General features: G+C 46.4%; 1 protein-coding gene across 1 annotated transcript in view; it reads right to left on the bottom strand.

Annotated features, from left to right (window-relative positions):
• jmy (junction mediating and regulatory protein, p53 cofactor) overlaps positions 1-17,434 on the bottom strand; it is a 33,394-nt gene extending 15,960 nt beyond the window's left edge. Inside the window, exons 1-3 of the mRNA XM_064307778.1 lie at positions 17,276-17,434; positions 15,854-17,065; positions 6,119-6,292 (exon numbers count right to left, since the gene is read on the bottom strand). Of these exons, the coding sequence (XP_064163848.1) occupies positions 6,119-6,292; positions 15,854-16,747 (1,068 nt within the window). The 5' untranslated portion in view covers positions 16,748-17,065; positions 17,276-17,434. The remainder of the gene's footprint in view (positions 1-6,118; positions 6,293-15,853; positions 17,066-17,275) is intronic.
• Between the last annotated feature and the right edge of the window lie 3 nt (positions 17,435-17,437).

A 17,437-nucleotide genomic window follows, 5' to 3' on the forward strand; every position in this document is an offset into this window, starting at 1 on the left:
TGTAGATTTGTTTCTACAGATTACATCTGCCTTCACTCTCACCTCCTCTCTCCCTGGCAGAGAGAAGGGTATTTACAGTGAAATCTCCCATTTTAACTTTGTGCTTTTAATGTTATTTGGAACTTCATGAGTTCATTAACCTATTGAAAATTCCCTGGCTTTGGACCCAGTTCTAAGGATAGTTGAATCATGGGAAAATCTGGAGAGTTTCACCCAAGTTGACCCAGATGTAGCGAAATTAACAGGAACTGAGGATCACATTAAAGATCCTACTGCATTAGGACATGCATTACTGTGTGTGACAGGATATTAAACAAAGGGGTTCATCAACACATATCCCTCACACAACTGTTAGGCTACCCCAATATTTTTATTAACTTAAACTTTTTGTGAATGGCTTTTATCCATCAGATAACTTTATTTTTTAAATCCTTTTTGTTTGTTTGTTTTTAAGACAACCCTTTAAAGAAGAAACCAGAAAGCTTGCCATTATACCAAAAACCACAAAGGCTTAAAAATGTAGTGTCCACAATTTTTAATCTTCTGTTTCTGAAATGAGTTTCTTGGCTTGTCTTCTTCTATTGTTCTAGTAACACACATTATTTACAGCACTTGAGTTGCATTATATGAAAGTGGGAAACTGTTATGTATTCTTTTTTACTTTTTTTTACACTAAACTCCCTGTACATTTTCTGCTGGACATTGGGATCTGCATGCCTGTTCGGGCCACAAATTCAGTTCTGGAACCTCTTCCACAGACTTGATTCATTGACCACATTTTTCCTTCTTTTGTTTGCTTCTTGCCTGATTGTAATGCTAACACACATTGCACAGCAACTGGGCAATGCAGGGACTGGTCCCCAGAGTTACATCTTGGTTATAAAGTCACCAAGATAGCCGGCACAATCTGGAACAAACTTCCATTTTCCAGTTAGAGAAGTCCACCTTTTGTCAGGTACTCCTAGTAGTACCTGGCACACCAGCCTAACAGTGCCTGGTTATGCAAACAGGCTTCTCCAACAGAAAAGCAAATTCACTATTCCCCTCTACAGCTGGGCACGGGTCCAGTTTGGCTGTCGTTCATCGTCCATCAATAATTTAAGTGCGCTGATCAATTTACTTATTTGAGTGTTTGATTACAGACATTGATTACAGACATCTCTTTACAGGGAAGCCTGATATTGTTTCCAGTAGACATAATATCTATTTATGCAATGGAGTCAGCTTAAGGTTGCAGCGGCAGTGCTCGACACTGAGTCTGGCTCTCTGACTGCTACTCCGCTCTACCATGTCCATCTCCACATGGATGATGCAGCGGAGAACTCTAACCTGGCCACCTACCACTGTCAATGTGTGACATGATCACATGCTAAAGGAAGCACACCTTAGTCATGCCTCCCCCAAACTGAGGAGCAGAAAGCCTATGCCACTCCTGTGTGCAACAGACAATCCCAGAATTCCACTGCATATATCCCATAATCCCTCACATTCTGCTCGTGAATTTGCAGGAAAGAGAAAACTGCATGTGGAGCGTGTTGCTTTTAGACACCGCTAAGGGAACAGGGAGTTTATTTAAAGAAGTTTGAGAGATAGAGAGTTTTTGCCCTTTTTCACACGTCTCCATCAGCAGTGTAACTGCACAGAGCCACAGAGCCACAGGAAGAGCCCGCTATTAACTGTGCATAGAGGGGAAGTGCAGCCAGATTCATGTGACAGCAGGAAACGACTGGGTAACCACCCCCAGCACCTCCTTATTCTCTCTCTCTCTCTCTCTCTCACACACACACACTCTCTCTGTCTATCTCTCCATCTATCTCTGTCATTCTCTCTCTCTATCAACTGTGAATGAAAGTCGTCTCAAATATGAAGTTGTACTGCTTTGCCTTTTTTGTGAAAATTCTTAAAAATGCTTCCAAAAACTACTCATGCCACAGATCTACTTGCAGCAGTTTCATTTCCATGCTGATTCAATGAAAATCACCACAGTGAACAGAATTTATATAAACTTAAATTAAATAAACAAAATAAAATACGTTTATGTATAATATAAAATATAATTAATATATATAGTATATTTAATACAAAAATTATTAGTGTACAATTCAGTCAACAACAGCAAGCCAAAAACATTCAGGTAAATGAATTTTAAATTTGTATTTTTTCTTCTTTAGTGGTACTGGCCAATCAGTGAGAATAAGCACACCCAAGGTTTTGATCATACTGACTGGGGGTGTATAGCCCAGTTTATTTGATGAAGATCAAGGGAAAATTAGTTTTGCATATGGATTGACAAGCACTGATATGTAAAGTAGTTTTAAAGTTTAAGTAGCTGATGATCTCATTATTCTTCCAAACACGCAGCCTTCTGTAAATTCAATGCGCTGACTCTCATGGGACTCCACTGAAGAGGACTCAGCTGCGGTATAAACTGGATAAGTATAACACCTGCAAAGTTTCAATGCACTCCCTCAACCTATGTGGTTTGTGTTCTCCAATTAATTAAACAAGCATGTAGGAAAATTGCTGCTTTTTCTACAATACATCACATTTCAGAATAGTACACATGCTATTGTACATATTTTAATAGCTGGCTCCTGTGCAGAGGAACCACATGCACTTAGTCTTTTTCACATTGTGACATGTTTACTGCTAAAACATCAACATTAGGCTATCCATAAGCTCTTCTGAGGGGAATTTATCGCTTGTCTCAGCTGAAACATTACTGTAGCACCGTGTTTGTCTGCCCCACGTTGTCAAAGATTTTGAGTTTCTTTGAAAACAATGTAAATTGAAACAACGTAACCTGCGGCACACTTCTGCCACAGAATTAGTGTGTTCTTTTTTACAGCATTATATATTTTCAGGCATTCTACCCTACCAGAAATATATATTAGGGCCATAATTGGAACAAAACAACAGACATGCATAAATAGAGAGACATTACAATTGTTTCTGTCAAATGTTTTAATTGAATTAAAACCAAAACGCGGTATTATCAGACAGGGTATGATTTATATTGAATATTTAACCCTATTTTGTGCAATACATGATATTTGAACAGGTGCATATAGGCTTACTCGTAAATTGATATATAGTAATGCTGTCCAATAAAGGCATATGAGACTGAGCATATATGAGCTGGATGGATTTCCTTTCATATAATTCTTCCGCTTGTTTTTCTGTATAGTTAAATCTCTTCATGTAATTGAATACGTCCAAGAACACTTAAACACATTAACTTCCTGCATGATTCACAACCCCGGATTTCAACCCACAGACCCCCAAAAGGCTTTAGCACTGAGTCCCCCAAACCTCCTCAGAAGAAACATCCACAACAGCTGCCCTTACCCGGAGGCCAGCACAGGGGGGCGGAGGCCAGTGTGCGTGGGGGTGGGAGGGAGCAGCGTGTGGGGGGTGGGGGGTGAGGGTGGGGGTGGGACAGAGGCCAGCGTGCGGGGGTCAGTGCAGGACACCGTTCACAAGTGCCGTCATTCCTGCGGCAGGTCCTGGAAATAGCCCTGAGGCCTCATGCAGGCCCATCTGCGCAAACTGGCCTATCGGTGAAGACTCCGGGGGGGGGGGGGGTTGGGGGGCCCGCTGACCCCCGTCCCGAGAGGAGCACTCTCCTTATACAGCAGCAGGGCCTCACACTCCTCCGCTTTCCACCCAGCGAGGCCTCCACTCCTCCTCCACGCCTCCCTCGCTTCACCTACACCTCCGAGGTTTTTTTTTACCATCGGTCTTCTTTGATCTTGGCGCACACCTCCAGATTTCTCTACAGTTACAAATGGGAGATGAGTCAGAGGATCAGACGAGCGGACGCAGACGGCGTCGAGCAGCAGCCCACGTGCGGTAAAGACAGAACCCAGCTCAGGAGTCGCAAACTGTGAAGGAATTCCTTCTGCGCGGTGGAAAGCGGACTGGATTTGCAACTCGGAATAGGCTAGAAGCCACAGAACTCTGTGCATTTACAGAAAAAGCAGGAGGTCGCATCACTGGGAAGACATTCCTACGGATTTCCTACTTCCAGACTGATGTATGTCTTCCTATGCTGTTAACAGCTGCGTGGGGCACAAGAATTTACCACGGACAGAATTGTTCATGTGTGCCTTTCTCAATTAAAGGTACGGTTGTCGGATTAAAACACGCAGGGTCAGACCTAAGCTGAATTTGTCCCATAATGCACCACTGCCGCCAGAGCCAGGGCTCAGCTCGGAAGAGGCCTTTGTGATCATGCTGTTTTTGTTGGAGACTCTGGCAGCTGACAGCAGCTTAAGAGCTGGGAAAAAGGCTCATGGAACATAAACAGCGCAACCCAAGCGCCAGGGGTGTCTGGCCAATATGCCTATACGTCCCAAACAGATTAGGAAAAGAACTAGGACGGAGTGTGGCACAGTGGGTAAGGAACTGCGCTTGTAACCGAAAGGTCGCAGGTTCGATTCCCGGGTAAGGACACTGCCGTTGTACCCTTGAGCAAGGTACTTAACCTGCATTGCTTCAGTATATATCCAGCTGTATAAATGGATACAATGTAAAGTGCTATGTAAAAAAAAAAAAGAATCCTCGGCACAACGAGGTGTCTGCCAAATGCCTTAAGTAAAGTAATGTAACTACACGGGGCCAACATTCAAATATTGGACAGCGAGCTTTGCTTCTGGGAAGGAATGCAACATAAAAAACACGTGATATAATCTGCACTAACTGCAAGAAAAACAACAGCTATGAGTGTTCCACAGGATGATTTGTTTCATTAAACAGAAAGGTGGCGAATCGCCAAAAAAAACTGCGGCATAGCGACGGAACTAGCGCCGCGTTTAAACAGCCCTGACGAGGACGCTTCGATCCCCTTACGACGCGAGCCTTTTCAGACGCACTCAACAGCAGAGCGCGACACAAGCGCGCGATTAGGAAGTTCATTTCCACCGGACACAGCGGGAGAGAGAAAAGAGAGGGCGAGGGCGAACGAGCGGCACCGTCCCGAAAAGGTCAGGGGCAGCGCTCGACTTCAGAGAGCAGCAGCGGGCACGAGCGGCCGATCGGACCAGAGGCGCGGCTGACATTTAACTAATTAATCACGCGTTTCAAATCAGCGGTGACATCAGATCCATAACGGAAAGCAGGATGCTGAGCTTCAATAGGGGCATTTTTTTTAATCATGGAAACTGTAAGCCGTCGTGCATGTATTTGTAAACCAGGTAAAAAACATTGTAAAATTAACAAAGCTGGATTATTTTCAGGAGCCCATGGCTATAAAAATGGAATGATTCTTACCATCCTCCTGCCACGGCATCTACTCAAACACACAATCACACACCCTTCCAGTCAATGTGTAGAATGGATCTGCAACGGGTACGATCGAATTATGCAGTTATGCCCCAGCGGGATGGGAAAGATGTTGCAGTCGCAAGTTGATAACTGCAGAGATGAACTAACTACAGTCCGGCCGGCTGCATAAGCACTACAGAGTACACGTGCTAGCGTGCATCTGCCGTAAATACAAAGGGCATTGCTGGGCGGGGACAGGCCCATGATTAAACTGGGAATTCCAAACTGGGGGGAGAAAAGAGAAAGTATCGATCGATGTCCCGAGCGTCGTTGACCTTTCCCAAATTCTGCTCGACGCCTCACAGGCTCCTCCTACCTGCGCTTTTCTGCAGTTTCGCTGCGCACCGCACCGGAAGCCTGCTCCTTGTGCCCGCGTCATGCCCATGTAGTGCCCGTGGTCGTGCCCGTGTTGTGCCCGTGTCGTGCCCGTGTCATGCCCGTGTCGTGCCCGCGTCATGCCCGTGTCATAGCCCATGGTCGTGCCCGTGTCGTGCCCGTGTCATGCCCGTGTCATGCCCGTGTCGTGCCCGTGTCATAGCCCGTGTCATAGCCCGTGTCATAGCCCGTGTTGTGCCCATGGTCGTGCCCATGTCGTGCCCGTGTCATGCCCGTGTCATAGCCCGTGTCGTGCCCGCGTTGTGCCCATGGTCGTGCCCGTGTCATGCCCGTTTCATGCCCGTGTCATGCCCGTGGTCGTGCCCGTGTCGTGCCCGTGTCGTGCCCGCGTCGTGCCCGTGGTTGTGCCCGCGTCGTGCCCGTGGTCGTACGGGGAGAGCGTACGGGCCGAACGTACCTTGATCTGCTGCCGGCGCAGCATGGCCAGCTCCCTCATGTCCCTGAAGGGCTGCAGCAGGTACTGGTACAGCTGGGTGGTGGCCTCGGCCAGCTCCCCGTACGCCTCGTCCTCCTCCTGGTACAGCTCCAGCAGCTCCACCATGCTCTCCACCGCCTTGTGCTTCTCCAGGAGCTGCGGGGGAGGGACGCAACACACACAGCGCTCGGTGAGGGGCGGCTTTCAGGAGAGAGCGGCAGGGCTGGACGCGTGACGCAGCAGACCGCACGTCAGGCTACAGCCCCGACACCGCCTCACCCGTCAGATACTGTTTTACAGTCACAAAAACAGTCTGTTCGGGATGCTCAGTCATTCGCTAATCCATCTGCAATGTTCATCACCTTCAGCCCTCCGCCCTCATTCTTAGAGGATACTGCAACTGAACCATTCTGACATAATATCCCGAACAGAAATATATGCAGATAAGTGCACACACCATGCCCAGTATCTACGATTACATAAACACAGAATTTGTCTTGCCACATTCACTCTTCTTCTTTGTCAAGAGTTATATTTAGTGCCTTATAAACAGTGCAGTAGAGAGACAAGGCTGAAGCACTTTGTTGTGACTGAGAGTAGCTCCAGCGGAACAAATAAGCACCCATGACATTTACCGAACCTTCTGCACGCCTTCTAATTCTTACGGGCATTAAACAGAAACAACAGTGATACAGAGACCTATTGTTCCACACATACTCCCAGCTGTCAAGCACTGAGATGGATATTAAATAGAATCAGTCCATCTGTTAGTCCATTTAATGTCTTTTAGAAACATCAGCAGGCATGATAAATCGAAGGATAGTTTTTCTTTTTTTTTTCCTGGAATGGGGGAGTGACAAACGTCTACGCAGCCGGGCCACTCTCTGGAAACTGGACAGGATGTCAGGTTTGAGCGAGGAACAGACCGGATCACAGCTGGATTATCATCCCGCCCACACCTCAGTCTGCTAGGGAAAGAGGGAAGAGGCCATGACACCGAAACTCCTTTTCCTGGAAACGCTGACGGTTTCAACCTTTCACCCAAATCCTTCAAAATACCAATATCAGTGCAAACATACCGTAAGTGAAAACACAGCAAGAATTCTCAAGAGGAGTCCTCTGGTAAATGGACTGCATTTATATAGCGCTTTTATCCAAAGCGCTTTACAATTGATGCCTCTCATTCGCCAGAGCAGTTAGGGGTTAGGTGTCTTGCTCAAGGACACTTCGACACGCCCAGAGCGGGGTTTGAACCGGCAACCCTCCGACTGCCAGACAATCGCTCTTACTTCCTGAGCTATGTCGCCCCACTATGTCCTCTAGTGTGGAGCATTCTGTACAACATGAGCAAGCCCAAGAGACAGGCCTAATCCATTCTCTCCCAAAGTCAGCTTCTATAGTCAGGATCTGCAGTGATTTCATAATAGTAATATGAATTACCATGTGTGATGGGATCACGTCTGATTCTCCATTCTTTATGACATCTAAAAATGCTGTGGCTGGCAGACCAGGAAGGAAGGAGGGTTCTTGTCAGCAGGGCATTCCTCACCTCATTATCCAACCTGCCTGGTTAGCCAGGTCCTGAGCAAGCACAGCAGCTCTCAACAAAAGTGATGCTCAGCTGGTAGACTACAGTGAAAAAAAATGGCATCTGGCTATTTGTGTTTCAGAGCCAGTCGATGATTCCGATTGATGGAGGACACTGCAATGATAGGACTGGCCTAAAAATAGAAGTGGGTATTCCACACTGGGTCAACAAGTTTAAAGAAATAGAAAAACAGAGGGATACGTTTTTAAAATAAGAACTATGGGCTATGTTTCCATAATAACTTATACAACACCACACCAGCTCATTTCTCTATAGCAGTAATGCAGTCACATACCATCAACGCATCTTTCCACCACTAATGAATACCACCCTGTTCAGTACAGCCTCTTTTTAAAAAAAAAACAAATAAATCTCTGGAGGCCTTGGATGTGAATGGGATCCTTTATCTCCTCCGGCTCCTAATTCAAGAGATTTCTTTCATGCTTTTCATTTGGAGAGAGGGTAGAGGGTTGGGGGGGGTGGGGGGCAGTGTGAGATTCAGCTTAAACACTGTGACCACTGTTTACCTTGGCCGCCCCGCTCCACCGAGATCCCGGGCCGAAGCCCTTTAGCGGGCCCGGGTCCCTGCAGCTGCCGCCTGCCCCGCAGAGCCCTGATAGGCAGACCCAGCGAGGGGGGTAGCTCCCATTACAGGGCACAACCCGCAGAAATCCAGCCACCTAGCTCCTACTTACTCCTCCTACCTGCTCCTACTTACAACACGATGTAGCGACCTATCTTGCTGAAGGCACTAGAGAAATGGAATGTTTGTTAATACCGTTTCTGAAAAAAATGTACGCTTTCCTTTATCTTGAAGCTACATGTAAAAATGTTCCATTGGTCCTTTCCTTTGTTATGATTTTAGGTAGGCCTAAAGAATCTGCTTAAGCTCAGCTGAGCCCAAGTCACTCCCTACCCTCAGGAATGGAGCTGAAAATGTTGGCGCATCTTTTGTGTCTGACTACGTCTGGCAGAAGAGCAAAATCTAACAGCTTAGTGAATTTGCACTGATACTTGTAAGCAAAAACAACTAACAAGCCTACAGTACATTTGTCCCTTTAAATGGGCTCAGAACTCTTAGACATGCTGTTGAATGTCTCTGTCAGGTACTCTTCCTTCAGGTTTTCTTCCATTTAGCCAAGTCACGGCTGTCAGGCTGGAATCCACTGTTCCTACAGACATCTGGTTTATGTCAATCTGTGCACATCACATGTGAAGCCATCTGCTGATTTAGGTCTATAGTACAGCACATGTCCCATTATTCACTCATTTCATCCCAGACCTGCAGAGCCCAACAATAAAAGACATGGAGCTGTATATAACTGTAACTCCTTCGCCGGAGATTGCGGAATAACAGTCTCCAGGCAACAGTGACATGCAAGGCTTCTGAGCTAGGAGCAACACGGTCAAAGCAAACAGGAATCAGAGTACTGCCGTAAATGGCACTCGTCTGGCAGTGAAGACGCACTCTTGTTTCCTTTGTGAAACAACATCTCTGGTGTGCCCGGACGACGGCCTGTACAAGGGCTGATCTCCAAATACCCTACCGCCCTCCTTCGGAAAGAACCCTCCTTTCAGAAACCAGCAGCACAAACGGAAACTAACCAAGCAGCAGTCTTTTCTCTGGCTGTGACCGTGAGTACTCTGTAACAGCATTGTCTGAGGACCTCTTTTTGTTCATGACTCAACCATTCCCATGCAGGTAATGAGGTGCTGAATTTTTAAAATAAATATCTCATTCACCAATGTTGTTCTAAAAACTATCAGCCTGATGTAGACGTATTTTGAAAATTGACCAGTACAAAAAAAACATTCAGCACTCAAATTTCACTACGGAATTCAGCAGACTGACATCTGCACATGCAACCAAGCTCAGTGCTTGATAGGGTAGTCCACCGGGAAGTCCGCAACTCATTATAATATACGCCCGTCCTAAGAGATGTCCACCTCACCAATCTGACGTCGGGAAGGAGCAACAATGCTAACCAGCTAGCAAGCAGGCAACATCATAGGACCTAGCACCCACTGCGAGAAAACGGTCCCAGAGAAATGAAAGCATGACTCATCAGTATTCGTCAGATGGTGTTTGTTTGTGTTGTAATCCCCGCCGCATGCTTGTCTCGTTTCACAGAATGTGTATGCGAGCTGCTGAACGGTGCACGGGCCAGCCTGCCGCACATACACTTCGCAAGACAGGACACAGGAAGGCGAAGGGTCCAATGCAGAGAGGTACGGCACGTAAAGCGTGAGCTTCCTCTGCCACAGCTGTAGCCCACATCTCAATAGGCCTGCATACGCAGATGAGATCTGAGAAGAGCTGCTCAGCAGCCAAGTGCGATGCTGCTGCAGTAAAGCAAGCACAGTGACACAGGACTGCAGGAGAACCCTGTCCATCTGACAGCCTGTGAATCCCATGCAGTAGCAGAGGCCAGTGGGTCTGACAGCGGACCGCTAACTTAGCGCTGCTAATGTACAGTAATGTTCCGTGTGGTCCGTTGGAGGCAAAGTGAGATGGAATCTCTTTTGAAATCTAGGCCAGACTCCGCCACACTGTGAGCAAGTGGTTAAGGAGGGCAACCGAAGCTAACAGCTAATAAAAAATTATCATCTGCCTCTCTCTGAAAGGATACTACTACAGCATTTTCAGCATTAATATTATTTTGAGCAAGATCATTAAAAATGCATTCAAACTATTTTGCAATTTCACAAACTTAAGTTCTATTAATTCCAATAATAGGAAACAACTAGCCTACAGCTTTTCAAAATATTACAATGGGAGTGCTATGTAAATCCATGAAGTAAAAGCAATGAAACGGCCCGCCCGGCAAATGATTTGAGGGTCGAGGGAGCATATAGGCCTATATATAATGGGTGCGATAGGCTTTTGCTATCCACTGCTATTAGCCTACATGAGGTTTCGTCATTAGGATCTCGTCGCGACACATAATGGAGAGGGGCGCCCAAATGGTGCGCTACGCTTCTTCCCCAGCGTGTCTGCATGATGCAGGCGGGCCAGGACTTCCCCAAGCCCTGGCTCTCAGCTATACGTCTGACCGCACACCTCTATCTGGTCCGCTACTTTTAGACATACAGTATATTTAAAGTTAGCAAATTCTTTAGTAAAAATTTTTAAAAAACGGAACAATTTGTCGACCCACTGTTAACACTCTCAACTACGTTTCTAATCTGACTGGCTACTCAAAACATAGCCTAACATAGCATAACATAACATATTTGGTCCAGACCACAAAACAAAAATAAATCCAAACATCTATCCTTCTTGTCCAGGAAACCATGGGCAGATGCAGAAACCGCGTGGCAGTATGCTCATTTCCTGAGCCCATTTCCCTGATGCAGTCCCTTGGACCATGTGAAGGGGGAGAGGCGCAGGGTAACTAGCTAACTGGTCAGTCATTTCCTCTCCAGTGGCCTGGCTCACTCACAGGGGAGTAGAATGCCTCCCAGACCCCAGCTGCAGGCCAAGTGGGATGACTCATTACCACAGCTAACAAGCTCCCTCAATCCCACAAACACTGCGAGGGAGGGGTTAGGATTCAATTTCATCTGACAAACCATGCCCATGAAGACGACTGTTCCTAAAAGTTCTTATCTTGCTCCAAATGACATTGCATTTCCATTTCTTATTTAATGCCCTATATGCACAAATTTGTGTGAAACTGAGGATATCAAGAATTTAGTCTAGATGTCTGCAGAGCCAGGAGAACTTAAAATGGGTGTTCAATTGCATAGAACATACAGCAAAAGAGAACTAGCCTATAGGATATGAAGATGAGCAGGCCCCTCCCATCTGGAGGTGGGGTCCAGTGCTTCTCCAGCATTGGAATGCTACACAGGAGCCACAGAGAGCAGCAAACTCCAGGACCCCTCCTCTCTGTGTTCACTGCACTGGGTTTGAGTAATGCAATCTGTGGATCGATGGACCAGTCAGCCTCTCACTGAGTAGCTTGTATTCCCAGTGAAATTAATATTTCTAAACCCGTATAGACCCACCAGACAGCCCTGAATCGCCGTTGCTGGCTGTCAAGGCCTTGACTTTAGCTGCTTTCTAACAAACAGGAGAAGCTGGTTACATCAATAGTTTACTCAATAGTCAAGTTCCATCAATAGTTAATAAAGGTAAGACTGTCAACAGTAATCTACCAGCAGAAGCATCAGACACTAGTCTTAAACAGTATTTTATGAGTCACCCTCAGCATGAAAAACTAACAAAAACTATGCAATATCCAACTGTAATTGCCTTTCATCTACTCCGAAAGCAATATGGACTAAATGGACTTCACAAACAGACTGACACAGAACTCATATTTTTAGGGTGTATTGTCTTCTTTAGCTTTGAAGCCAGTAACCAAAAGTGAGGAATCTAAAGAGGATGATCATTGAATGTCACAGGGCTTTCCAGTACACTTGTGACAGCTATTCCATATTGTCTGGCAGTCACGCAAACTGAAAGATCTTTCCATTCTAATCTATAATGTAGAAATCACAATCCCATTGCTAAAGAAGTTAGCCTAAGCTCTAGCTATATTTGTTCGTATGAGCTGTGGTCATACTATCACACCATCTGTCACTACAAAAAAATCACAATAAGTTCCACAAAACACTTTTCACTGATAAACAGAAAGTCACCTCCATTTTTCCGTAAAATTGAAAGGGAAGGAAAGGAAAGGGAAGGAAAGAAATTTTAAAAAATGATTGTATTGCTACAATCTTGAAGAAATGCAAAAGAATGCATCTATTGCTGTACAGTGTGCAAATGTCCATTCCTTTTCGGATGGACGCTATTGATTTAGCATTGGGATTTAACTGAAGCTGCAGGCCTGATGACAGTCTCAAGGTCACTGCCGTCCTGCAGAGCCAAGGCCAACACAGCCAGGGGGGAACGTGGAACCTCTGATAGGGATCACGGGCAAACGCGGTGGGAAGGATCCCCACGGGAGATAATGGTAAATGGACTGCATTTATATAGCGCTTTTATCCAAAACGCTTTACAATTGATGCCTCTCATTCGCCAGAGCAGTTGGGGGTTAGGTGCCTTGCTCAAGGACACTTCGACACGCCCAGGGCGGGGTTTGAACCGGCAACCCTCCGACTGCCAGACAATCGGTCTTACCTCCTGAGCTATGTCGCCCACACGGCGAGCGTGCTTCGAGTGATGGAGCACTGCAGCGAGCTCCCAGACCGGAGTAAGTGATGGGAAGTCCCTGATGGCCTTGAGCTACACCCAGCAGGGTCACAGAGAGTCAGCCTGACTGGCCTTGAGCTACACCCAGCAGGATCACAGAGAGTCAGCCTGACTGGCCTTGAGCTACACCCAGCAGGGTAACAGAGAGTCAGCCTGACTGGCCTTGAGCTACACCCTACAAGGCAGGGTACAAGGACAGAGAGTCTGAGGCCTAGACCAGTAACGAGAGAAGTGGCGCTACCAGGACCACAGTCCATCATCTTCATTTACACAGGCTGGACACCATAGCCTGCTGCACACTACGCATGTTTTACAAGCTTACTGTCACTCAGTCTATTATGACACAATCTATGTGTGAACCAGCAGGCACGTCTGTCTGCCAGAATCTGTGACTTGAGGTAGACAGAGCTGTCAAAACTCGGCCCTCAGACTTACTAACGTCCCCCGAAATTAGTCTGCCTGCCACAAATATACAGTATGAGCTAATGAATCACTGTGATGATTGATGGCTCAAGAGAAGCCTGGAAACTAAAGCTGACATATTGCACCAAGCAATTTCAAATTATGTAATTAAAGATTATTTTGCTAGGCTATGGCAAAGGCTAATCTACTGCCCCCAACACAAGTAAGCCCTCCTGGAATGTTTCCACGTCACAGGACCATCGCCCCAGTCCAAATGACCAGCCGTTTCCCCTCTGTTCTGCTCCAACAGAGTGGACCAGGATCAGGCCCTGAGCAAGCCCCTGCTGCCACAAACGGGAGACCCCACACATCACCGCACTCCTGCATCTTGCTTGGACCTCATTAATAAATGTTACCTGTCCACTTCTCACCCATTACAAGACTATGGTTGGTGGTTGCAACGGGCAGGCTATAAATAAAGGTTTGCAATTTAAGAATTTCAGTTCATTGCATGGCACTGCAACAAAATTTAAGCTGAATTGATCAAATTTAGTTCACTTTCTGGAGTAAACCTGCTTTGGAAATAGCATACTTTAAGTGTATATTCTTGCTTTAATTTGCAAGCCCATCAGTTTCCCTGTACCAGCCAATGTAAAAGCTGGAAGGTCATGAGAAACTTCTGCAAGTATCTAAAATATGTTCACATACATATATTCCCTGAGCCAATCAAAAACACTATAAAAACTGAAACGACATCAAGAAACTCCGGAAATTGAACTATCATGTTAAGCTATTTTTGACATCATCTTGACTCTGCAAATGTGAAAGAAAATGAAAGTACAGGAGAAGCCAATATAGCAGAGTGACCATGCTATTTATTTCACAACTTTCCCAAATACCTAGGCCTACATTGTGTGGGTTATGGCATCATGTGTTTTCAGCCCAATTCAAATGGGTGGGTCACCTCAGTAAAATCCCTTTCAAACAGACACACTGAGTGAATACTGTCCACAGAATTTAGGAGGACGTACTGGCCAATAATAGCCTGGCAGCGGCCAATAATAGCCTGGCGTGCGCTGATTGACAAATGTGCGCCCATGGAAACTGTATCCGTGCAGCAGTTAAACCCTCTGTGGGTCACGGCTGCTGGAGTCCTTTAATTGGCACGGTGCCTTTGAAGCTGGCATCTGACTCCTTCTGCCCAGTCATGACTGTGAGTGGCCCCCCTGTTGCCCACCACACATCATCGGAGGACATCTGACTGCTTTATACATGCACTCCTCATCCTAAAGACATCTGTGTTAGGTCGCAACGGGCTAGACACGTCAGCAGAACCAGGACCCGCCCTGCTGTTGAGTCAGCAGTCTATGAAACTCCCTCACAGTGGTGAGGACTCAGTGTGTTGGGCTGCAGGGGAGGAAGGTCCAGACAGCAGGCTGTGCTTATCCTCCCCGCAGGCTTCACGACGGACATATGTTCACACTCAACTGCTGACACAGCAGATCTCTCGCATAACACCTACAAGAGCTGAGGATGTGATTCTTTGTGCTAAAACCTCACATTGTACACTGGTACCAGGGATTTAAACTGCAAATCAGTAACTAAACAAAGAGGCTGATTAAAATAACTATACCACCAGGGAATTATCCACAATAGCTGCCCAACCTAACAGGAAATGTGCGGCATAAAGTAGAACTCAGAGTGCAAAGCTGTGTAAAAGACAAATTCCTCCCATGTGTAACATCTATGTATTCAACTAGCACATAGAAAATTAGACAGGTACTTTCCAGGGGAGTGAAACTTATTATTTTGGGACCACACGCCCAAAGAAGTCAGAAGATAGGCTAATTAGTGATCTCCATGAAAAGAGGCAACATATTGAATCTTTATTCCCAATTCAAGACGATCACAAGCAAATGAGTACAATGACAGCTGTGCAACACAAACAGGGTTTACGGATTCTCAAAGCTGCTGGACAGCATCAGTTCAAGAGTGGAGTTACAATCGTCCCAGGGAAAAACTATTCTCCCGTGCATGTAGCATCACAGGGCACGTCACAAAGGAAGCGTCTGCCATATCCAACCTGAATCCATAGTGGCGATGAGGGGCCCTAAACCCAGTTTACTCTATTCCCCTAGGGACTGGCCCGTTGGAAGGGGCCGCCTCTGCACAGTGCACACCGTATCATATTTCTCAGTAAGCAACAGACAGAGGGACTGCTGGAAACACAGACTCCAGGCTTGCCCAAGACAGCTGCTCCACAGCACGATACTGCGCTTTACACTCAGCCAAGATGCCCACTTAAGGCCAAATGGAAGGTGATGATGACTGGCACCAGCTTCTCACTGTTGGCTAAATATATGTCAAATACCTGTATAGAAACCATTAGTGTAACTTAAGTATCTCGGATCTTCACACAATACAAAGTGTAAGTGGGCAGCCTGAACAATCGTTTTGGCCTAATGGTCTAGAAGTGATATGATGCAGGGTGGAGGTTCAGGCTTAAAGTAAAAAAAGCTGGTACCTCATGAAGTCGTTTCTTGGCCCTTTGTAACACCTCCTCGTACCCCTTTTGTCGCAGTTCACTCAAACTCTCATAGTACTCCTCGGGGTCATCGCTCTCCGTGAAAAGCACTTGGGATAGAATCTTCCACCCGCAAGTGTCAAGTGCGTGGCCCAGGTAAACCTGCAGCTGGTAACACAGGATGTCAGTCTCTTTCTCAGTGACCTCCGGAGGTCCAAACAACACCGTCCACATTCCCAACGGTTCTTCAGGGAAGGGGGGTAAACATGGCTCCAGGTCCGAGTTGACCGAGCACAGCAGCAGATGGACAGCCCGCATGTCCTGAAAAGAAAAGAGCCCAGCCCAGCTGCAATGCTCTCTGACACCGCTCTCCATGTCTTCCGAATCAGCGAATTCAACTTCAGGAGAGCGGTTCTCCCCTTTGATTACAGTGGGGTCCAAGACTTCAATGTCCATTGCTCTAGTTGGCCCTCTGCCCTGCAATCCAGCTTCTTTGTTGACACCTTTGCCTGGACTCGAATGTCCTGAATCTTTTCTGCGCACTGAAAGGTTTGTGCAGTGTTCTGCCTTAATTGGACCTCCTATTTTCTTTGTTGGGCTGTCACTTTCAATCTTTCCCTTGACAGGACTTTCAGAAGTTTTGGGTTTACTCTCCTTGTCTCTCCCTGGCGGGAGCGAATCATCCTGCTTGAGAACGGCCGTACCCTCCACGAATGATTCTCTGGCAATGCTCCTTCGCTGTACCGTTCTGTTGTGGCATGTGATGGCAAACTTCCCTTCCACGTCATTCCAAGCGACAATGAAAACGAACTTGTGCTTTTCTTTTTCATCAAAAACATTAGGTCTGACGGCCACCCACCCCGACTCCAAAGTGTCTTCCATTGTAAATGACATCTTTCAAACAGCGAATTTGCTTTTACCCGTCCGATGATGAAAAACAAATCAGACTGCGCAGCCAGTTAGTTTAGGCTACTAGAAGATATATCCAGAAAGATTTTAATGTTGACATAAAGCGACATCATAAAGCAGGCTCAGGAAAACGGCCATTTTGCCTCTTTATAACCTGCCACTAAAACGGGTAGTTTGTACTGGTCCTGCATTAGCCATCAGTCTCTTCATCGTCTTCCCTCACCTGACACTCGATTGCGGAGGCCCCTTTTCGTGCATCCCCATCGACAATGCAGAGCCGTTCACATCGTCACGTGTGAGTATCTGTTTACAACCAAACGGAGACAGAAAGTAAGCAAAGCGATGGCTCGACAGAAGGTCTGCTGTCAAATGCTGTTATTTGTCCTCTGTGGTAGTACCTCCCCGCTTGACTAGCTATTTCTTGGGTACAGCTCGCTTAGCTGGCGATAGCTTTCAAAAACCTAAGCAACATGATCTTCAAGAATTCCATAAACCCATTTGAAATGGTCTTACTGTTCAACATATGTTGATCGATACCCGTCCTGATTTCTCCCTGAAAGCGCATCGCTTAATCTCCTTCGTTCTCGGTTATAGATTGTGTTCCACATCGCTCCATAACAATGTTTTCATCCGACGAACTGCTGGTGACGTAGTTTTTACATAGGTACGTAAACA

This window comes from Anguilla rostrata, chromosome 14 (genome assembly GCF_018555375.3).
Source record: "Anguilla rostrata isolate EN2019 chromosome 14, ASM1855537v3, whole genome shotgun sequence".
Taxonomy (NCBI): domain Eukaryota; kingdom Metazoa; phylum Chordata; class Actinopteri; order Anguilliformes; family Anguillidae; genus Anguilla; species Anguilla rostrata.